Below are 23,810 nucleotides of genomic sequence, written 5' to 3' on the forward strand. Positions count from 1 at the left end.
GGAATTCTGAGTAGATAGAAGGTGTGTTCATGCTGGAAATGGCTTTTAAACTGGGACTAAGGAATTTGAGTGTAATTGAACAGAGAGTAGGTGACTGCATGTCTTGTGCAGGGCAGTAGCATGGGCATACTTCTGGGTTAGGGACAAATGTGGTATGTGTCAGGGCCAGTAAGGAGACCCAGCTCAGTTGGGATCAGGGCTAGATTTGAGAAATTGTAGGGAGAGCTGGTTAAGGGAGGAGTCATTTTCTGAAAGTCCTTAAACTATATGCTAAGAGTTCTCCAGTGCTTTCTTAATCAGAGGAGCAATGTGATGGAAAGGGTGCTTTAAGGAGATAAATGTTCTGAGTCCTGGGGCGAGGGATGGATGAGTCTCTCCACAGGGAGGCAGGCAGTGCCTACTTAGTGAATCTAATCATGAAGAACAGAAGGACCGCAGTAATGACAGAACTTGGAGAGGATGAGATGAATCTGAGAAAAACTGGCAAGGAATGTGGACAGGATGTGGTGACTGGCTGTGCATGAAGAAAGAAGACAAGGAAAGGGAGAAGTCAGGGAAAACTACTACCACTATTAGCACTATAACTATTACTACCACCACCTGTTAACTACTGCAGGGTAACAATTAAGATTTTCCTCTGAACTAGATACTGTGCTAACGGTTTTCCATGTGTCAGCTTATTTAATTCTTAGCTACATATATTTTTTTAGCATCTTCTATGTAATAGGTGCTACTTGGGATTTGAGGATAAAATGGGCGCAATATCCTTATCCTCACTGATTATATAGTCTAGTCTGGGACTTCAGACAATGTACATGTAAGTAAACACATAAGTTGTAGGTTGTGATTAGAACTGTGAAAAAAAATAAATAAGGGTAGTGAGAAAGTCTAACAAAAGGGCCTACTTTAGAGAATGCTATAGAAAGACCCAGCACTACCCTAATCCCAAAACCAGATAAAGACAGTAAAAAGAAAGAGAATTACTGGCCAATATCCCTCATGAAAAAGATGCTAAAATCCTCAACAAAATTTAGCAAATCGGATCCAGTATTACATTAGAAAGATCATACACCGTGACCAAGTGGGATTTATTTTGGGGATGCAAACCTGGTATAATATCTGCAAATCAATAAATGTGATATATTACATAACAAATTGAGAGACAAAAATCACATGATCAAAAATCAATTGATGCAGAAAAAGCATTTGACAAAATCCAACACCCTTTCCTGATAAAAACTCTCAGCAAAGTGGGACTAGAGGGATCATACCTCAACATAATAAAAGTCTTATATGACAATGGGCAACAACTAAAACCATTTCCCCTAAGAACAGGAACAAGACAGAAATGCCCACTTTCACCACTCTTGTTCGACATAGTACTAGAAGTGCTAGCCATAGCGATAAGACAAGAAGAAGAGATAAAAGGCATCCAAATTAGAAAAGAAGTAAAACTGTCATATTCAAAGATGACATGATAATGGTAATGTACATAGAAAACCCTAAAGCGTCCATCAAAAAACTACTAGACTTAATGATTTTAGCAATGTAATAGGATACAAAATTAATACCCAGAAATCTGTGGCTTTTTTATACACCAACTAGAGGCCCGGTGCACGAAATTCATGCACAGGTAGGGTCCCTAGGCCTGGCCAGTGATCAGTGCCAATCGGGGCCATCTGGCTTCCGGCTGGGGCCTTCCTTTGTTCCTGGTGGTCAGCGCACGTCATAGCGAGTGATCGAACTCCCAGTCTCCTGGCCGAACTCCTGAGGGGACACTTTGCATATTAGTCTTTTATATATATAGATTAATTACTGTATTACTTTCCATATAAACAATTGTAAGCCTGCTTTTGCCCCACCCTTTATTTGTCTGGAGGCTTATACTGTGTTTGCATGTTCTGTCTTCATTGCTGAGACAGAAATAAAAGCCAACCCAAGAGGTTAAATGAGCACTTTGCTAATAGGCAGCATGCTCAGTCCCTAGTATTTGGACTCTGGAATCTACTCAGCTTGTTTAGGTGAAACATTAAAAAAATTTGTGTTCCTCCAGTAACTGAATTTACAAAACAGAGCGGACAATTACCACCTTAATTTGTAGAAATAAACAGGGTATAAAAAGGAAGTGGGGAAGGTTTCGACCAAAAATTCTACCTCAAAGATCATGGTGGCATTACTTCTTGACCAACAACCTTAACTTACTCAGCTTTCATATACTAAAAACTTGGGGGCGGGGGGTAAAGGTTTAGGGGTTTGGAAAAGGACCAAGGAGGCCTTTAAAATCAAAGCAATTTTAGGATAAAAGACAACAGTTACTAAGATTCAGCCTCTGAGTTTTCAAAGGTTTGCCATAGGGCCAAATTACAATGGTAAGTTCGTTGGGTAAGATGCACATTTACCAAGTTGAACATTTATAACCACTGCCATTTGAAATTTTGAACCTCCATTCATTTGAAACTTGCCTAATACTATATGACCTCTTGTATTTGTCTTGTACTGTTTTTAACTCTTGGAATACTGAACTTTTTAATACTGTATGTCTTATTCCCTCCAACTAAGACTATAAGCCCTTGGAGAGAAATGCCTGTATTATGCCCCTCACCCCCATTCCTTACCAGGAGAGTCAACCTTGAACTGAACCTTGAACTCTCTCATTTTTTTGGAACGCTCTTGGGATATGCATTCTGAAAATGGACACAACATGTTTTTAGTGAAAATCTAATGTCAACACATTCTTTCTATGTGTTCACTTTAATGACAGAAGATTGTTTAGATTTAGAGAAGAAAAAAAGTGGATTTATTTTACAGTGTGTTAAAGTATTGGAAACGAAGCCACTGAGAGTTCTTTGGATTGTATGTGGTATCATGGTGCAAAGCCCAAGACTCCCGGTTATCCTCAAAGCTGAAAACAGATTCCAGGTAATAGAGCTCCCCTGACGCCCACGCTCACCGCATAGGCACTTGAAGCTGACAGTTGTTTTGCATCAGGGTCCACATCACCAGGCTATAAACCAAATGCAAACTCAGGGCTTTTCAGTGGACAGGCCCACAATGAGAGGAGTGGAGCCTCACGCAGAGGAGCAACCCCAGAAAGCAGTCAGATGCCGCCTTTCCAGCATTTTGCCTCTGAAGATAACATGAAGTAACAGAAGCGCATTTGTACAAAGACTGAACTGTAAGCCCAAGAGACAGATGGGCACATATGTACTGGGGACATTCAGAGAAAGAGAGCGAGGACACAGACCATGCAGGGTGATGAGAGTCCACCTGCGGCCAGGGCATTGTGTGCTTGTGAGTATGTGGGCGTGTGAAATCTGCTTTAGAACCAGTGGCCGCACAGTCGGGCCTGGCATGGCTTCCAGGTTGAAGAGAAACAGGTGGCTTTGTTCCCGGAATGTGAATGAGGGAGCAGAGCCCGAACTTAGAGAAGACAATGTTCCCTGGCGGGAACTTGTAATCTATGCTAAGGCTTGGAAAGAGCATGAAACTCACTATCCAGCTTCCTGGCCCAAGCTTCGGACTGAGCCAGAAGCCCGCAGTGGGGACAGCCTCGATGGCCAGCAAACAGCGCCCTCAGGAGGCCGTGGTTTGGGCCCTGCTGCGTCCCTCAGCTAGAGCAGCGGCTTCTGCGCAGCCAGCACTACATTCCCTTTAAAAATAACACCCACGTACAGTACACCGGTAAACAACTGCAGGCGGCTTCGCCTGAGCCGGCCACAGCCTCAGGTGCCTGGGATTGCAGGCGGCTTTGCCCAGCCAGGCCTTGTCAGAAAGGACGTCTGGAAGGTCGTCAGGGAGACCTCCGGTGAAGTCTAATTAGCATATTACCCTTTTATTAGTATAGATAATGAACTCACAGGAAGAGAAACAAAAATAATCCCATTTACCATTACACCAAAAAAATTAAGATACCTAGGAATATACTTAACTAAGGAGTTAAAAGACCTATACTTGGAAAACTACAGGACATTAAGAAAAGACATAGAGGAAGACATAAACAAATGGAAGAATATACCGTGTTCATGGATTGGTGGAATCAACATAATTAAATGTCCATACTATCCAAAGCGATCTATTGATTCAATGCAACCCCCATTAAGATACCAATGGCATATTTCACAGACTTAGACAAACTCTCCAAAAATTCATCCTATCTAATAAAGAGGGAATATGCTAATTGACCCTCACACCGTCGCAAAGATGGTGGCACCCACAGCCACAAGATGGCAGCGCGCAGTCCCCTCAGCCCTGCTGTGTTGGCAGGCATGTGGCAAAGCCGGGCCCACCTGCCTCCGGAGTCCTCCAGTCCCTTCAAGCCCCCCAGCTGCCCAAGGCTGGCCCGAGGCTCAGGAAACCAGGGCTGGATGAGGCTTGCACTGCCAGCAGTGGCAGCAGCAGAGATGTGATGGGAGCATCACCTTCCCCTGATGGCTGGGTCACCTCCCACCCCTGAGGGTTCCTGGAATGTGAGAGGGGGCAGGCCGGGCATGAATTTTCATGCACTGGGCCTCTAGTATTGAATAAAAAAGGACCCCGAATAGCCACAGCAATCTTGAGAAAGAAGAACAAAGTTGGAGAAATTATAATACCAGATATCAAACTATATTACAAAACCACTATTCTCAAAACTGCCTGGTACTGGCACAAGAACAGACATATAGACAGATGGGACAGAACAGGGAACCCAGAAATCGACCCAAGCCATTATGCTCAATTAATATTTGACAAAAGAGGCAAGAGCATACAATGGAGTCAAATAGCCTTTTCAGTAAATGGTGTTGGGAAAATTGGACAGATACATGCAAAATAATGAAACTAGACCACCAGCTTACACCATACACAAACTCAAAATGAATAAAGGACTTAAATGTATGATGGGAAACTATAAAAATCTTAGAAGAATCCATAGGCAGCAAAATATCAGACATATGTCTTAGCAATATCTTTACCAATACAGCTCCTAGGATAATGGAAACTAAGGAGAAAACAAACAAATGGGACTACATCAAAATAAAAAGCTACTGCACAGCAAAAGATACCATCAACAACACAAGAGAGCTCACTGCATGGGAGAACACATTTGCCAGTGTTTTATCCGATAAGAGTTTAATCTCCAAAATTTGTAGGGAACTCATACAATTTAACAAAAGGAAGATAATCGAATCAAAAAATGGGCAATGGACCTAAATAGACACTTTTTGAAAGAGAATATACAGTAGGCCAAGAGACATATGAAAACATGCTCAAAGTCACTAATCATCCAAGAGATATAAATCAAAATGATAATGAGGTACCATCTCACACCGGTCAGATGGCTGTCATCAACAAATCAACAAACAACAAGTGCTGGCAAGGATGTGAGGAAAAAGGAACCCTCTTGCACTGCTGGTGGGAATACAGACTGGTGCAGCCACTGTGGAAAACAGTATGGAGTTTCCTCAAAAAATTAAAAATGGAACTCCTATTTGACCCAGTAATCCCACTTCTAGGGATATAACCCAAGAAATCAGAAACACCAATCAGAAAGGATATATGTACCCCTATATTCCTAGCAGCACAATTTACAATAGCTAAGATTTTGGAAACAGCCTACGTGCCCATCAGCAGATGAGTGGATTAGAAAATGGTGGTACACCTACACAATGGAATACTATGCTACTTTACAAAAGAAAGAATTCTTTCAATTTGTAACGGCACGGATGGGCCTGGAGACCATTATGCTAAGTGAAATAAGCCAGTTGGAGAAAAATATCACGTGATCTCACTCATTTGTGGAGTATAAAGAACAACATAAACTGATAAACAAAAATAGATCCGGAGACAGAGAAGCATTGAGTTGACCATCAAACCTCAGAGGGAAGGCAGAGAGGGGTAAGAGATCAACCAAAGAACTTATATGCATTTATATAAGCATAACCAATAGACACAGACAATAGGGGGTGAGGTCATGTACTAGAGGTGGAAGTGGCCGGGGAGAGGCCAATGTGGGAAAAAGGAGACATACTTAATATTTTAAACAATATAGAATTTAAAAAAAAATCACAAGGTGGTGAATCCTCCCAGGGAATGAGTTTGGGTAGCAAAGAGGCCCAGGGCAGAGCTTATAAGACCTCCAGTAATTGGGGTCAGGGAGAGGACCAGCAAAGAGGCTGAGAGGATTGTGAAGGTTGTGAAGCCAAAAAGGATCATGAGTCAAGGAGGAGGAGCTGGCCAGCAGTGTCATTCAATAAAATGAAACCATTGGCTTTGGTAGTGGGGAGGTCCTTAGGAGCACGGGAAACAGCTTTAGTGCAGTGGTGGGGTTAGAAGTCAGGTAATTGGTTTAAGAAGTGAGTGGGAGAGCCCAGCCAGTGTTGCTCAGTGGTTGAGCATCAACCCATGAACCTGGTGGTCATGGTTTGATTCCAGGTCAGGGCATATACCCGGGTTGTGGGCTCAATCCCCAGTGGGAGGGGGGCATGCAGGAGGGATCTAATTAATGATTCCTCTCATCATTGATGTTTCTATCTTCCTCTTTCCCTTCCTCTCTGAAATCAATAAAAATATATATTTTTTAAAAAGTGGGTGGGAGGAAAGCGTTTATATAGACAGCTCTTGAAAAGTTGTGGTTCTCTTATTTGCCCCATTAGACATTTGAAGAAACAAAGGCTAATGGGGCTTAGTGAACCTGTCCAAAGTCACTCTGGAAGCCTTTGTCAGAGCAGTCTGGAACCCACATGTGTCTCTGAAACCCATATTCTTAGCGTTTGTGCTAAACAAGTGTTTAAGTTATTATTTAAATGAATTATTTATTTTTAAATTAGTTCCTTGTTTCCCATTTTCTCTAAACTTGGTTGCTTTCATAACACGGTCTCTGATTAACAACCAAATAATGTAAACATAGGAGAAAGCTTGGATTAAAAATAAAATGATAGATATATCAAGGGAATTTGAGTATAAAGTTTGTGAATATATTCATTGATTGTCTCCAGCTATCCTTTAGGATAGAGCACATGCTAAGATTTTCTGAAATGAAGAATGTTGTATTCTCTTCCCTCCCCCTTAAATTTGGGCCTTAGGCTATACCTGTGGAAATGCTTTGAAGAAAAAAGCAAAGCAAAGCAAACAAACAAAAAAAAAATGCTTCCCCCTTTGCATTCCCTAGTTTCTTTCTTCCCTATCCTGTCATTCCCAAGACTGTTGCTTCTTCTTTTGGGACTTAAATGACTCTTGCAGGGGCCCAGGCTTTCCCTCCAAATCCGACTCACACCCCCCCTCTCCACTCAGAACAGTTGCATGAACAAGGAGACAAGGAGAGAAATCTTTTCCTTTCTGACTGGTTATCTGACAAAGTAAAAATTAAATTCAGCTAACTGTCAAGTAACATACCCCTCATTAAAATTGTTCCTAGGCTTCAGACACAGGCTAGGTGAGCTTTCATATTCAATTCATACTCGATTTCAGCATTCAATATCCTGATCATTTATCTTTCTCATTGGCAGTTCTTACCTTCCCGACATACAAAGGGTCAGTTCCAGTGTACTCTTCCAGAACAAAAAACTGGTTCCAAACCCAGCTCCTCTTTGTCCTTGAGTGTAACTGTGGCTTGTCTGACAGGAGCGCTTTTAATTTGCCTGGTGGTGTTGGTGTGCTCGAGAGAACGGTGGTCGTAAGGTCCATCAATCCCCAGAAGTACAAGGACAAGCCAAGTCCAAGCCAGCTCTTTGCATTGCTCATTCTACCAGAAGTCCACGTGGGAATGCCAAGTTTTCAGAAAGTAAAGTACAGGATGGTAAGCCACTGGAACTTGAGTATTTTGCAAGTAAAAAAAAAAAATAATAACACAGTTTATTGGATACTTACGCTTCCTAAGTGAGATCCCAGTTCAAGTCAATCTGCTTGAAGTTGACTTCCTGTCAAGTTAAGGAAAACACATTGTAATGATGTCAATTCTTTCCTGTGGGATTGTAGCAAGTTTTCAAGAAATGTCACTACTCAGTTTTCTGCTCAACAAATTAAAGAGTCATAACATGTTATTGCTTGGGAAATGTTTGACTAATAAATAATACTTCGATAAAAGAACAATTTTTCTTGCTATAATCAATCCCAAACCTTTGGATATGAATTTCAGTGGGAATAAAAGTAATGCATAAATTTCTTCTCATTGGTAGTGTAGCTGGAGGGTTATGCTGTATTTATTGATTGGCTTGAATTAATAGTGTGCACTTTGAAATATTTATGATCAGCCAGTCTTCTAAACTCTTAAAAATCGTATCTATTTCCAAAATTTATAGCTAATAACTAATATTTTCATTAATTCAACTGCTTTTCTTGGCTCATTAAAAAAAACTAAAAGCAAAATTTAACTATTTTTTTTTTTTTGCCACCTACAATTATCTTGTGCAGCTCCATGTTACTGGTAATATTAGGAATCTTGGATTTCGTTTCTCAGCAGCCATGGATCACTTCTGACTTTAATCATTCTCTTAGCTCATAGTGGAATTCGAGTTTCACACTCTACTGCTTGGTCTCTGATGCACTGATAGGAACTGCTAATGTGACCTTTCTAGGATTTGAATGGTCAGCTAGTCATTGCATCATTCACATGAGACTTTAAAATGCTGTTAGTCCCATGTTACTGTGGGCATGCTAAGAGTCTAGCCTTCACTTTTTCCTCCACTGAAAGGATGTGGATGGCAAAAGGATATTGACTTCTACTCTGGGGACATCTTTTCATCGGTTAAATTTCTTTTGTTCTGTGAAGTCAGATTAGCTTGTGACTTCACTCCTCTGCTGTGACCTCATCAATCTTTTCTTGAGCTGGGCTTACTGAGATGGTATAGCATTCATTCAAGCCACTCATGCCAAAAACAACCAAGATGTCACTGTTAATGTGGAGAGCTGAAGTTATCTTCTCAGAACAAATGTGTGTATTTGGGTATTTCAGACCTTTGCAATGAAATAATGCTCCATTTCTCCAGGTGGTTTAAAATGAATACATTGATGCTAGCTCAGTTACCACCTTCCACCTATCATCGTCAGAACTCATTTTAGCTTTCCTCCCAAATACGAGCTTATTAACACGAACAAAGGAATTAAAAAAGATCTTATAATTATTTCATACAATAGGCCATTTCATTTCTGTACAGGAAATCACTTCAGTGAGGACTGAGAAAGAGGGAAAAGCCGAGGAGGACTATAGAGTTTTTGAAACAGAATGGGAGGCTGTGCCTCATAAGTTCTAGCTCTAAAGGTGGATTGATTGTTCAGTAAAAGCAAGCCAAGTGTGCCTTATTTAGGGTGATGTGTTTGTTAATAAAGAACAATGGCATGCCAAAAGGTGAGTTACCAAGTATTAGTGGTCCCCTCTCTTTGGACCAATAGATAGAAACCCAGCTCATGTTTCTCTGATTCCTAAGGGGAAATGTTCTGGAAGAAGGAACCTTAACCCAGGATATGAGTTAATGACAAAGATTGGTGAGAAATAGCCAATAGAAGATAGACTAAAGGATATTGCCAAAATAAAAAGGAAATGTTGCCAGAATACTATGATTGGTAACCGTAAAGGGAATATTCCATTTGTTGTGAGATTGAAACTTAAGAGTCAGTCACTTTTAGCTCTTCCGTTCTATCTTCATTACCTCTGACTTGTTTACTTCGATGCATTTTTGTTCCTCATCTGTTAAGCAGGGACAATACTGCTTCTCCCACCTGCCTCAAGGACTACCACAGGGATCTGTTGGGATAATGCAGGTGAAAGCACTCTTAAAATGACTAAGGGGCCCACTGGCATTTGAGCAGTCACATAGGAGAAATGACCTAGGTCATGTATGAAACTGATGAAGCTAAACCTGAAACTTATTTCCTGGATATTTTTTTGGACCAAAATTCTGAAAGGGCATAATGTATTTATACATTATTTCATGTACTTCTATATCCGTGGTAAGTTCTACTGTTTAGTGAGTTCTAGACCAGTCTAATTCTGTAATAACCAAACATTGCTTTTCTATATGAGGAAAATTAATGAACTGGCTATTGGAAAACTCTCTAGAATAGAGAAAATTATTATTTTTGGATGGCATTCAATAATGATAGAACTCAGGTTATATACTCTAATATATTTCCTTTAATGTCTGTGTTTCATAAGTGTACATTTTGCCTAAGAATTATTTTCACTTGTTTATTTTTTTCTGGCTAGTTTTAGCACATTGCTTCGGATTCGAAGTGCACAGGTGCACATATATGGGTGGAGTGTGCAGATGTCCCCTTTCTTGCTTCCACTGGCTAAATTTATGAACAGAATGAGATTTGAGAAAATTTTGAGGGATTTTAAGTACTTTTCCTTATATTCTCCTATCTCTTACAAAATGGACATGCATTCTTGCCAATTAAAACTCCCTTCTTTACCTAGAGGTGTCATCTGCAGACATCAAGGGAGAAAACAGCGATCTTTGGAATCTTTGTGTTGAGTGTTTTGTAGGTCGATCAGTCCCCTCAGCTTTCATCTGTCTCCTGTCCACTTTGGCCTCCTACCCTCCAGTTCAAAGTCCTCATGTTCTTCTCACTGAGCATTGTCAGCTTTGGCCTCCTATACTACAGTGCAAAGCTTTGGAGTGTTCTTCCCTCTCACTGAGCATGTGCAAAAGTGGCCTCTGATTAGGGCTGGAGCTCTTGGCCATCCTGTGAAAGCTCTGATGGCCTGTGTGCCCCTCTCATGTCTCCTTTTACAAACTTGAACCATCAAAGCCCACAGTTTCCATAAACATTTTCTATGTTCAATAACTTGATAGCTATAGTTGATGCAGAACACTTTATTCCTCTTTATTCCTTCTTTTTCATGGTGGAATGCAATGAAAAATACTTCCTGCCTAACTTTTTTAAAAAATTATCTTCTTTTTATCATTATTGTTGAGGTTATTATGGATGTCTCTCTTTTTTTCCCCCCATAGCTCCCCTCCACCCAGTTCCCATCCCACCCCAGGTCATCGCCACCCTATTGTCTGTGTCCATAGGTACTGCATACATGCATGTAAGATCTTTGTCCAATCTCTTCCTGCACCACCCCACCCCCTCTTCCCTCTGAGAATCATCGGTCTTTCCATTTCCATGCCCCTGATTCTATTCCATTTACCAGTTTACTCTGTTCATCAGATTTTTTATTCATTTTATTTTTAGATTCACTTGTTGATGGATATGTATTTGTCATTTTGTTGTTCATAATTTTTTATCTTTACCTTTATCTTTTTCTTCCTCTTCTTAAAGAATACCTTTCAGCATTTCATATAATACTGGTGGCGATGAACTCCTTTAGCTTTTTCTTGTCTGTGAAGCTCTTTATCTGACCTTCAATTCTAAATGATAGCTTTGCTGGGTAGAGTAATCTTGGTTGTAGGTCCTTAATATTCATCACTTTGAATTTTTCTTGGCACTCCCTTCTGGCTTACATAGTTTCTGTTGAGATATCAGCTGACATTCCTATGGCACTCCTTTGTAGGTAACTAACTGTTTTTCTTTTGCTGCTTTTAACACATTGTTTGCGGGTAGTTTTTATCGCGCGCTAACAGGTGGCGCGGGCCATTTTTGCTAATTTTTTGCACAAATGGCAACGTTCAGTAAAATTACGATAACTTTAGTTTACGTATTTATACGTTACCCACATTCTACCGCTAGTCTATAAAAAACGTATTAATACGTGTCTCGGGCTCTACTATACTGGTAGAACGTATAAATACGTAAAACGTGTAAACACATTTCCCGCATACAATGTGTTAATATTCTTTCTTTGTCTTTTGCCCTTGGCATTTTAATTATGATGTGTCTTGGTGTGGTTCTCTTTGGATTCCTCTTGTTTGGGGTTCTTTGCGCTTCCTGGACTTGTAAGTCTATTTATTTCACCAGGTAGGGGAAGTTTTCTGTCATTATTTCTTCAAATAGGTTTTTAATATCTTTCTCTCTCTCTTCTTCTGGCACCCCCATAATTCGGATGTTGGTCCACTTGAAGTTGTCCCAGAGGCTCCTTACACTATCTTCATATTTTTGGATTCTTTTTTCTTTTTGCTCTTCTGGTTGGGTGTTTTTTGCTTCTTCATATTTCATATCACTTATTTGATTCTCAGGATACTCTAGTCTACTGTTGAATCCCTGTATATTATTCTTTATTTCAGTCAATGTATGCTTAATTTCTGACTGGTTCTTTTCCATTTTTTTTGGCATTCTCACTAAGATCCTTGAAGGTCTCATTAAGTTCCTTGGAGGTTTCTAGAAGATTCTTGAATAACCTTATAATGGTGGTTTTGAACTCTATATCCAGTAGTTTGCTTTCTTCCATTTCTTTCATTTGTGACATGTTTCCTTGTCTCCACATTTTGGCTGCTTCCCTGTGTTTGTTTCAGTGCATTGGGTAGAGCTGCTAAGTCTCCTTGAGTTGATAGAGTGGCCCTGTGTAGTAGGTGTCCAATATGGCCAAATGACTCAGCGTCCCCAGTCACCTGAGGTAGACACTCTTAGTGTACCCCTTTGTGGGCTGTGAGCACAGTCTTGTTGTAGTTGAGCTTTGATTGCTGTTGGTGTCACTGGAGGAATTGACCTCCAGGCCAATTGGCTATGGGGACCAGTTACAACTACAGTGGAAGAGCTGCTGTGCAGGAGACATCCTTATGGAGCAGGACTTGCTTCAGTGGGGCTTAGGTGCTCACTGAGTCTGCCCCTTGAGTGTGTCACTTATGGATGTGAACAGTTGTAATCTGGTATGGTCTCACACTGACCACTGGATACACTGGCTCTTGGGTCTCCAGGGAGGTGCAAAGTCAGCCACTGCCTGAGGCCACCCAGCAGGAGTTACAGAGAAATCTGCAGATTCCTCCTTTTTGTCTCGGGTTTGGAAGTGTCCATGCAAGGCCCAGCTGTGAAGCAAGGTAGGCCGGTGCTGGTGCTGGTGCTGGTGCCAGCCTTGGGCCTTTTATTGATAAGTTTGGGGCTCCCTAACCCAGCTGCAGCTTGTCTGACAGGTTTTAGGCTGAGAAAGGACAGGCCATTCATATGCAAAAGCTTCTGCACACAGCTTGGGTGGGATAGGGTCTCAGATAATCACCAGGGTGGAACAAACAGAAATGGCTGTCAGTTAGCCCTGCACCAGGGAGGTCCCAGCATGGGAACAATGACCACTGTGAGCACCTCCATCTGGAAGAAAGCTGCCCCCAAGTTCCTGCCCTGATGCCAGACAGTCCAGTTTCTCCCTATATGTGTCTGGGTCCCCTAAAGCCTCGCCTAGCACTGGAGCTCAGAGGAAGTGGGAGTTTGTAAATTCAGTTCATCGTGCCAGCCTTTTAAGAGGAGCAGCTGGGTCTCCAGCAGCCTGTGTGTCACTCAGCCCCAATTCACATTGGTTTTTATAGTCTGTAGTTCTTATGACCCATAGGGAATTCTTTCCCCAGCTCTGGAACTCTGGGCTGGGGGGTCTGGTGTGGGGCTTGGACCCCTCTCTCCTCCAGGCAGCCTCCACAGAGGCGATCTCCTTCCTGGCACACCCATTCTGCACCTCCGCACCTCCTACCAGTCTCTATGTGCTTTCTTCTTTCCCTCTCTAGTTGTAGTACTTCCACTCAGTCAGCGTTCCCGTGGTTTTGGATGATAGTTCTGTATTTTAGTTGTAATTTTTATGTGGTTGTGGCAGGCAGCAAGTGCGGGCATTTACCTATGCTGCCATCTTGGTTCCTTCCCTGCCTAACTTTTTAGAAAGTAAAATCTGGGTTATACCATAGCTATATTATTCTTTCACACTTAGAGCTGTTTTTATACAAGTGAAGGGGAAATCATTCCTATCAGAAATACCAGTTTGCAATTATTGTAAATAATATGGTTCTCATATTCATGTTTTTCCCTGCAGGATAAGAATAGTGATTATGTTTGAAGGTGAGCTAATTTCTGCTGTTCTTATAAAAAAGAGGCTAATGTATGTATATTTGTGTATATAGATCTGCTTTAGAGGACCACATATTCCACACGAAGACTACATTAGTGGAAATTGACTTCTGTGTTAAATGAGTCTTTTAAAAGTTTCCCCCCATACTGCCTGAAGAAAGCAAATAGCTTAGTAATGAACACAGTAGGAAGAAATTAAAGTTGTACATAAAGTGTGCTCTTGGTGAATTGTTTATTTTGTTGCTTGAATTCGTTGTGATATTTAAAGTTGGGGGCAGGGATGGTTACTGCTTTCTTATTGAAATGCACTGGGCTTTTATGGTTTCCCTCTGATTTCTTTCTTCATTATTCCAGTTTTCCCGAGCTTTTCATGGTTAATGGAAGTACTACTCAGTAAACTCAAATGACATCTCCAGAGTAGCAGAAAATCAGTTGCTTCTGCTAGTGACTCCCTATGAAGGGAGTGGGTGTTAATTTACTGATATGGCCTTATGCCTTTTTTACAAGTAAATACAGACAGTGTATCATGGTTTTAGTCAGCTAGACTTCTTAAGCTACCACTTTTACTTATAGTAAGAGCCTCAAAAATGCGCTTAAAAAGAAAAGAAACTTGTGAAGATTCTAGACATGCAGGAGACCATGAGGTGCATCATCATTAAATCAGAGCACAACTCAGTGCCACGTTACCCTGCTTCTCCATCAAGGTTCTCTCTTGAGAAATACAAACTAACATATTTACTTAGAAGCCAAAATACTTCAGTATAGAATATAGAACCCACAGAGAACAAAACAGGTGGTATGGTTATGAAGTGGAATGAAAAATTCATATGGTGATGATATCTTTGAACATGTACAATTCATAGGCAACAAGATTTTCTTATGCAATTCCATAAAGAAAATATTTTCAGTGCTTTTGAAAACAAACATCCAACACCCCTGAATCTGGATGTGTATGTCTGTACGACTGGCCAAAGCCTACCACTGAGGGTCTGCTTTGGAAAGAGTGTATATAGTATGGTTTTGTAGGCTGAGAAATGAGACAGTTCTCTGACTTACAATCTGTTTCATTTACTGCAGACTTTCCATGTCAGGAGTAGATACTTCATCCCTCTTTTGTGGCCATCAACTCACCAGCCTACTCAAAGCTAACTACAACCAACTCTCAACAGAGCCAGAAGAGGTTGTCCAGGTACTTGATTTCCTGCATTTGGGTTATATTCTCACTTCTACACTCTTCCTCCACATCTCATTTGCTTCATGACTTTGCCCCCCGTTTCCAAAGTTAACATTTCTGAAATGGAATATATCTTAAAATCAGTGTTCACATTTAATGTGGTTATATTTTCTTCCCCAACTCATTAAAGAAGCTGTAAACAAATTGATGGTGTGACTGGATTTGAGGAATTATGTATGGTATTACCTTCTTTTATAATTGAACAGAAAAACAAAGCATACTGAATATCAATGGAAATTTCTTAGATAAGATGGCCATCACTCTTACTTATTCTAATTTTGATTACTTGTATTTCCATGAATTCTAAGTTTCTCAAAAACTATGGAAATCCTGAGCCTAAAGATTCAGCTCTTGCAGTGTTCACTGAAGCTATTCTCAGTCTCTGAACATTTCCCTTTCTCACCACTCCTTCTTTTGTCTCCTGTTCCTCCCACAACCAAACTAGTTTATGAGAGGGAGTGCTTTTTTGAAATCCAAAAATGGAACTGTGGGGTTGATGTGGTTGAGAGGGATGTATAAGAATGGTTTAGTTGAAGAGTTTGGGAACAGTATCTGGTTTTATATAAGCGTAGATGTATGTGTGTGTCCATGTGTGGGTGAGAGGAGTAGAACAAAAAAATGGAAAAAAGCTTGAATTATGTAATTAAAAACTGTCTTTAAAACACCTATTCAGTCCCTTATAAAACCTGCTTTGTATGTCCCTAGCTCAGGTCACAAATAAAGGAATTTCCACTTTAGAAATCCTTTCTCTTGAGTTCATGGCTAATTTGTCTTTGCTTTTCATTCTCATTATAATCAATTTTTCCCATTGAGGGATGCCCTATCTTTCTTTCCATATCATCCAAGGATGGGAAATAGGTTCTTACTGATCCTTTCACACACATTTAGTATTTAGGAAATGTTTCAACCCCAAAGGAATCAGGAAGTTTTTGACCTACTTTACCCTTCTTTCTGTTTCACTTTTAATCAAAGCTAATGAAATTGCAGTTCAGTCCATGGGCAATTTCTATGACTACAGTTAGACAGGAATGATCAGTTTTTAATTTTCAGAGTTGTCTCACATGTTCACTAATTTTTAGTCTTACGTGACATTTATATGACATTTATAATTGCATTAAATTTGTACTTGTTCATTTCAAAAAAGCATGTATTTTAAATGTAAATCATTGGCTAAAGATTTTTGATAAGAACTTCCAAATAATTAGTGTTTTCTCTTAGAACTTTGCCTTTGTATAGAACTTTAGGAAGGCAGGACATTTCTGTAGCCTTCCCTGTGCCATAAAGATTAATCCATAGGAAGAAGAATTTTGGGTAAATGTTTGCTATCTACATGTTCCCTTTCCCTCCCTCAAGGTATTTACAGTTTAGAGGGGCTGATACTATCATTCATACTAGTAGTAGAAATAGAAGTAGTCGTAGGCATAGGCATAGGCATAGGCATAATACCATTACTTGCAGTGATGATAGTGTTGTAGCAGCAGCTAGAGTAGCAGAACTATAGCATGGAGTGTTTATTCTATGCCACGCTGTGTTAAGAAATTTACATTTACTTTATCATTTAATTTTTGTAAGAATTTCATGAAAAGGTATTTATTTCCCATTTTACAAAGAAGCAAACTAAGAGTAGTATGCAGCATTGCTCCTCCCAGCTTATTGAGAACTGATTTGCACATTCTTCCCAATTCCTTGAAATCATCAGTGGTGTGAGTATTTACACCACAGCTATGGCAAATGCTACATAACAATGAAGTGGATGAACTGGGATTCTTCTTCACTGCTTCTGCAGCATGTACTTCACATATGACTGACTGTAACATGGATCTGTTTGTTAATGGCCACAAGACCCCTAGGTCAGGTCCGAAGAGGGAGAAATGATGTCTATTAGGGAGGAAAAGGTTCAAGGTAGCATATAAACTAGACCTTGAAGAACAGAAAGGAATGCATTTCAAGTGAAAGAAATGCAAGTGCAAAGGTGTAGATATAGGATGTAAAGGGCCTGTCTGGGATAAAGGGGTCCATTCAGGAGAGTAATGAGAGATGCAGGCCAAAACCATTAGGAGCTTTGAATATTGCTGGACTGAAGTGTTTTAATATATTTAGTTGTGCATAGTGAGCAATTAAAAGCTTTTGAGAATGTAAACATAACTGATTGAATCTCTTTTTAGTTGTGTTGCTGGAGAGGAGAGAGGTGGTGGGAGAATCGGTTGAGAGTCCAGGGAAAACTGTTATGGAGAACTTCAAACAGGGATCCCAGGTTTGGAAAAGATTGGTGAGCTGTCTGAACTCGAGGCAGAGTCTCCAACATTTGCATATAATAGATTTGAAAGTAGGTGTGTGTGTGTGTGTGTGTGTGTGTGTGTGTGTGTGTGTGTGTGTTGAAACAATGGTTTTAGACTTAGGGGTAAAAAATTCTTCTTTGGCTAATTATTAAAAGAGGTGAGACAAGAACTTTCATTCTCATTTTAGTCCAAAACTTCAAAGCATATTTGGGCATAAAGAATGGGAGCTCCTTCCTCTCTCTTAGAGCTGTTCTCCTTGCTCCTGAGTATACACACTGAGCAGGCTCACTGATGCTGGCTGACCTGGGACCTACTGGGTAAAATTGATCTAGAACGTCACTCAGCTAGAAACTGTTTGACCTCACATATTGTTCCTTTTACTTATTGTTCCTTTAACCGTAGTCTCACATTGGGGTCGTGGGCATTTTATTAACTTTTAAAAAATATTCTGTAAAATTGTTAATATTACAGATAGAAAACTGAAAAGAGACAGAACATTACATGCCCAAGGGGTCATGACATAGCTCTTCTTTGTGCCCTGTCAAGATGTGAGAGCCCATCTTTTTTTTTTTTTTTTTTTTTTTACTCATTTTCATATCCTTCAATTGGAGAAATAGAATTTAGTCACTTCACAGTTATTGGAAAGTGGAAAATCTACTCTAACACTATGCCAGAATGAACTAATAGAGTGAGCTGTGTTATGTTAGAATTAGCTTATCCTAGACTAGTGGTCGGCAAACTGCAGCTCGCAAGCCACATGCGGCTCTTTGGCCCCTTGAGTGTGGCTCTTCCACAAAATACCGACTTCTGCGCATGGGCCATGAAGTTTCAATCGCACTGTGCATGTGTGCCCGCACGTGGTATTTTGTGGAAGAGCCACACTCAAGGGGCCAAAGAGCTGCATGTGGCTTGCAAGCTGCAGTTTGCTGGCCAAGGTCCTAGACTGATATTATGTATCTACAGATCCCATTACCTTTGTAGGGGGTAATTGTAGAAGACATTGTCTATAAGTCTGAGATTCAATATTCTCTTCTTGATACACCATCTCTTGATCTACCCAACAGAGCATGCCCAGCTGTACGCATGTGACAAGAGTGGGATTTTTTATCTATAGAGTATAGCAGTAACCTATTTCCAATTCTATATAATAAAGAGCTAATATGCTAATTATTTCAAACAGCAGAATGACCATCCGGATGACTTTCCAGACAAAGCCGGGGCTATGAGGGGCTGAGGGCCAGCTGACACTGCAAAGGCAGAGTCCCTTGCACAAATTTCATGCATCGGGCCTCTAGTATAATCTAATAAGAGAGAAACATGCAAATTGACCGCACCTCTGCCACAACCCAAGCCACGCCCTCCAGCCAGAGTGACTATATGCAAATTAACCCAACCAAGATGGCGGCCGGCAGCCACGGAGCTGGAGCAAGCAGGAGGCTTGGTTGCCCCAGCGATGGAGGAAGCCAAGCTCCCACCTGCCCTGGCCAGTTGTGGCCTCCGCTCAAAGCAACAAAGTTTCAATTATAGAAGAAAAATAAATCCCAGATACCTGCTTCCAGCCAGCCTCCACTAGGAGCTTGGGTGGCTGGGGGCCATGGCCAGCCTGCAAACAGCCACCAAACCCTCACCCAGGATGGCCACACCCTCATGGGGTGAGGGTCCCTGCTGGGGGTCTTGGCCAGCCTGCAAACAGCCATCAGCCCCTCACCCAGGCTGGCCAGGCACCCCAGTGGGGACCCCTACCCTGAAGGGGCTGTGGCCAGCCTACAAACAGCCATCAATCCCTCACCCAGACTGGCCAGGCACCCCAGCGGGGACCCCCTCCCTGAAGGGGCTGTGGCCAGCCTGAAAACAGCCATCAGCCCCTCACCCGGGCTGGCCAGGCACCCCAGCGTGGACCCCCACCCTGAATGGGGTGTGGCCAGCCTGAAAACGGCCCTCAACCCCTCACCCAGGCTGGCCAGGCACCCCAGCGGGACTCCCACCCGGATGCGGGACACCCTTCAGGGCAAACCAGCCAGCCCCCACCCATGCACCAGGCCTCTATCCTATATAATAAAAGGGTAATATGCAAATTGACCCTAACAGCAGAACGACTGGGAATGACTGGCCACTATGACACACACCTCATTTTTCTGGACCATTTTTATTCCCTGATGTTTCTTCAATAGTGTTCTCTAGCTCAGTAACTGGAGCCATCTTTCAGGCAAAAGTGTGAGGTGGTCTTAATTTGGACCCTGAACAGAGCCCTCCTGCTCCTCCCCTTAAAGTCTAGTTCATCAATTAGCTTCTGATAGAATCATTGGAGGATCATAGTGGACATCACTTCCAGTTTGATTCCTGATTTCTTTCTTTGTTGGGTCTCTTGGTTTGCTTCCTCTAGCCCAGAAATGAATGGCACTTCTAGTCATCAAAGTAGAGATTCAGACATCAGTGTACCATGACTCCTTCCATCCCCCAACCCCATCATATCTGGTTACTTAAACCTCAGAGTCTACCAATTACACCTTCTAAGTCTTCCTCAAATCCATCTTTTCTCTTCATTCCTTCTGCCATTGCTGTAGTTCCAGTTTTGTAAATGTCCTACATTCACCACTGCAACAGCTTTTAGCTGCTGTCCCTGTTCTACCCTGTTTTCCTCTTATCAGCCACTCACCTGCTAAAAGGTCTTTAATGGCTCCTTATTTCATAACTGATAAAATCTAAACTCCTTGACAAGGCACTTAAGGCCCTAAAGTGTCTGTATCCTAGTTACCATTCTAGCCTCATCTGTCCCTGTTTCCCTCACATTTTTTTTTGTTTTGTTTTGTTGGTTTTTGGTTTTTTTTTGTCCATCAATATAAACAACAGATGCTATGTTTTAATACATTCATGCTTTTACTCAAACTTGAATGCATTTCTCAGGCTCTACTTTGTTTAGCCATCTCTTTTCCAGGAAGTACTTGTTGGTTACCAGGCCTGACTTCTGTGCCCCCTGCCATCCTGTCCTTTAGGCCAGCATAGCCCCTGTGGTCTGCTTCCCCCACTATCCTGTGAATTCTCTAAGGGCAGTGACTGTCGTCTCTGTATCTTCAGAATTAGCACAGTGTTGGCACCAAGCAGGAATTTAGTAAAGATTGGAATAGAATCAAATTAGTAAAAGTATACAATGATTTAGCAATATAATTTTCTAATTTCCAGAGAATATGGCACTTGTATAGCAGTATTAACAGATAGGAACCTGAAGAACCACCATGTGTGACTAGGATCCTCACTAGAACTTTTTTAGTTTCTGGGGATGTGGATGGAAGTTTGGAGCAGGTACAGAGGAGGTCACAGCACCCTAAAGATGAAACCTACAGTGGCCAAGGAAAGGAATCTTTAAGGCTACTGGGAAAAAAGTCAAGGTGCAGTTTAATTGACATCCAAATTTTTAAAATTCCTCTTCCCTGCAGATGGGCATCTCCTAGGAGTCAGGAGCAGGGAACATGGCCTTAATCAGCAGCAGGAGAGATTTAAACAGGGGCGGATGTTCTGACAGTGAAGTTTATAAACTGGGACAGGTTGCTTATGGAGATTAAGAAGTCTCCTGCCCTGATTTGGGCCAGGGATGAAGCTAGAGCAGGAGACTAACTGCGGGGGAGGAACTTCCCCGCTGACTTGACTTCAGTGTAGGTCTGTCAAAGGTGGGCATGGAACCAGAAGGCTTCAGGTCTTTCAAAAATCCTGTAAATCAATAACATTTTCAGATGCTGACTTTTACATCAGAATATGCATTTACAGCATTGTGCTCATTTTTGCCTAGGAAAAACGTTGAATTTACAGGCATACAGTGAAAAGACTTAGCAGTCTCACTCTAAAGTGCAGTCAGTTGATGATGATGCTTGGTTCTAGCTATTTCTACTTTTACTTGCTGCAAAATATCAGTAAAAAAGGAAAAATTTAAATGATGCATTGATTGATCTCAGGTAACACTTGTGGCAAGATAGGATTGTTAGCTCTGCTGTGTGGAAAAACTGTATACCTCTCTTGCTTTCTTGCTGGCACCTCCCCCCCCCCTTGGTATTTAAATGCCATATAGCAGTGCCATGAAGACGTTCAAATGTTACTAGTGGAAATGCATTTGCAGTTAAAATTCCTCTTGATTTCTTTTCTATGTCAGTAAAGGAATTGGGTTTCTTTGGAATAGAAAATTTATCTTTTGCAAAATTTAATTTATTATTTCTTTCTCTTATAATCCCTTTCCTCTTTCTTATACACTAAAGTTGCATTAAAAGAAACTCATATACCTGTAAACTCTGCAACTTTTTGTTCTTGTACTGTAAAGTTATGAAGAGTTTAACAGGAATCAGTCTACATACTTTAATCTATATTAAGGAAAAAGGTTTTGCAAATGTTTGTCTTCAAAGCACTAAAAGTAAATGAAGGTTAAAGAAGGAGGCTAAAAAGAAAACCTTATTAGTGGGAAATACATTCTGATAAATCAAACTGATTCTGATCTTAACAGTCAATTTAAATAACAAAATTGGTTAATAGCACTAAATTAGAATTAAAGAAAGGGATAAAATCTATTTCCACAAGTTGTCAAGACATTCACTGGCTGATGCCATATTATATCAATCTGATTATACTGCACATAATAAATCATGCCCCACCATAAAATCCTGCTGGGAGATGTGTTTAATCAGATGCCTTTGATGTTATTTGAGTGAAAACTACTTTGGATTCAAAAGAATCAAAGAGAAAAATCTTTAGCTCCTGCAATCAATCTTAATCCACTGTGGATGCTAGTGCTCTTCACACACACCATCCTAATCTACTTCCAAATACAAGCACAAGCTGACTGTTGGGATTTCAGATTTGTCTTTTCAAAAGCCATGAACAGAAATTTGTTTTGTTTAATAACTATGTTCCACACTGACTGTTCATTTCTAAGCTTACCATAAATCAAGGCAAGATAAAGATTTTCTGTTGGCAGGAATTTTAATGGACACTGGTGACTACAATTAACAATCACCCAATAATAATTTAAAATTACTATCTTAGCTAGCTTTGTTTGGCTCCCACAGGAACTAAGTCAGCACAACCATTTCCCAAGACAATCTTTTCTATGTCACTGACCAGTTTTAAACTAAATTTTGTGAATATATGTCATAGAAATAACAGATGGCATGAAAAGTTTTATAACTTACTTTTCTCCTTCTTCCAGGGAGTGCACTATGTTTGCATCTTCCTGCGCTCATCACTTTAGCTGTGGAGTTCACTTCATGCTGCCCGCTCCCACTATATGTCAGAACAACCTAAGTGGCCCTGCCTTTGCCAGTTTGAAACTGGGCTTTGAATGACAGTCGGCTCTAAAGGAGGCCATTGGATGTTGGGAATTTAACTTTGGGGGGGAGAAGTCTGCACTCATCTAAGTCTTTTCTTCACTCTGCCTATGCCATAGGGTCAGAATGGGTGGGGGGGCAGGGGGGAGGAAATGGAAGGGGGATAAGACCCAGCCAGCCACCAAATTGCTGACAACCCAAAACATCTTGGGGAGGGAGTGAGAACAAAAGGCATCACTTATGTTAGGTGATTAGTGGTAAATGATGTATGGGGGTGGGAGGGAGCCTGGTGTATACAAGGAAGGGGGGCTGGCAGTTGCCCTTGTCTAGAGGGGGAAAGGACAAAGAATGCTTTCCCTGAACATTTGAGGCCCTAGGGGGATTTCTTAACAGAATCAAACAGCAAGGGACTATTAGCATCATTGTATAGTAAGAGCTAAACTTCTTTGGACATGTTGTCCTTACAGACAGCTGAAAATATCTAGTGGCAAATACATACCATCTACTTATGTATTTCAGAAACAAAATAAACATGGGAAGGCTAACAAATTGCATGTCTTTTTCACTTACCATTGCTTAGTGTTTCCAGTAAGTATGCTGTAACTCAGCTGAGCTGCCCTTTCACGTTATTGTTAATTAAATAATACTCCCTAATAAATCTGTCATTAATGCAGCCAGGAGTGGGTTTGTTGAGTTTGCCTGAGGCTGTTAATGCTCCTACAAATGGGCTCTTAATTGCCATAAGAGGTAATTTCATTGGGGATTGTAGTCAATTTTCCCAACAATTTTATAGTATATTTTATGTTTCAAACTTCCGTTTGTTTCTATGTCTGGAGTTTGATAAGGCTAGAGAGATCATTCTCTGATGATTCGTCTATTGAATTAACCATTCTCTCTGTAATGGAAAAAAATGCATGTTGTTATTGAATTTGCAATCCCCCCCCAATTTCCATTATGACTAAAAAGAAGCAACTAATAACAGAATTTAAAATTAATTTAATTTTCCCCTATTTATTTCATTACTTATCTTGTGAAATAAGTGACTTTTGCTGGGAGAAACGTTTCTGGCATGTCTTGGACATGACTCTGACA

The 23,810-nt window shown here is 40.9% G+C and overlaps 1 protein-coding gene across 1 annotated transcript in view; it reads right to left on the reverse strand.

Annotated features, from left to right (window-relative positions):
* The window catches only part of CDH20 (cadherin 20), a 212,004-nt gene that overhangs the window by 48,852 nt on the left and 139,342 nt on the right, over nucleotides 1-23,810 (reverse strand). Inside the window, exons 2-3 of the mRNA XM_036323803.1 lie at nucleotides 7,843-7,892; nucleotides 7,489-7,717 (exon numbers count right to left, since the gene is read on the reverse strand). Of these exons, the coding sequence (XP_036179696.1) occupies nucleotides 7,489-7,716 (228 nt within the window). The 5' untranslated portion in view covers nucleotide 7,717; nucleotides 7,843-7,892. The remainder of the gene's footprint in view (nucleotides 1-7,488; nucleotides 7,718-7,842; nucleotides 7,893-23,810) is intronic.

Source organism: Myotis myotis, unplaced genomic scaffold (assembly GCF_014108235.1).
Source record: "Myotis myotis isolate mMyoMyo1 unplaced genomic scaffold, mMyoMyo1.p scaffold_m19_p_9, whole genome shotgun sequence".
In the NCBI taxonomy this organism is placed as follows: domain Eukaryota; kingdom Metazoa; phylum Chordata; class Mammalia; order Chiroptera; family Vespertilionidae; genus Myotis; species Myotis myotis.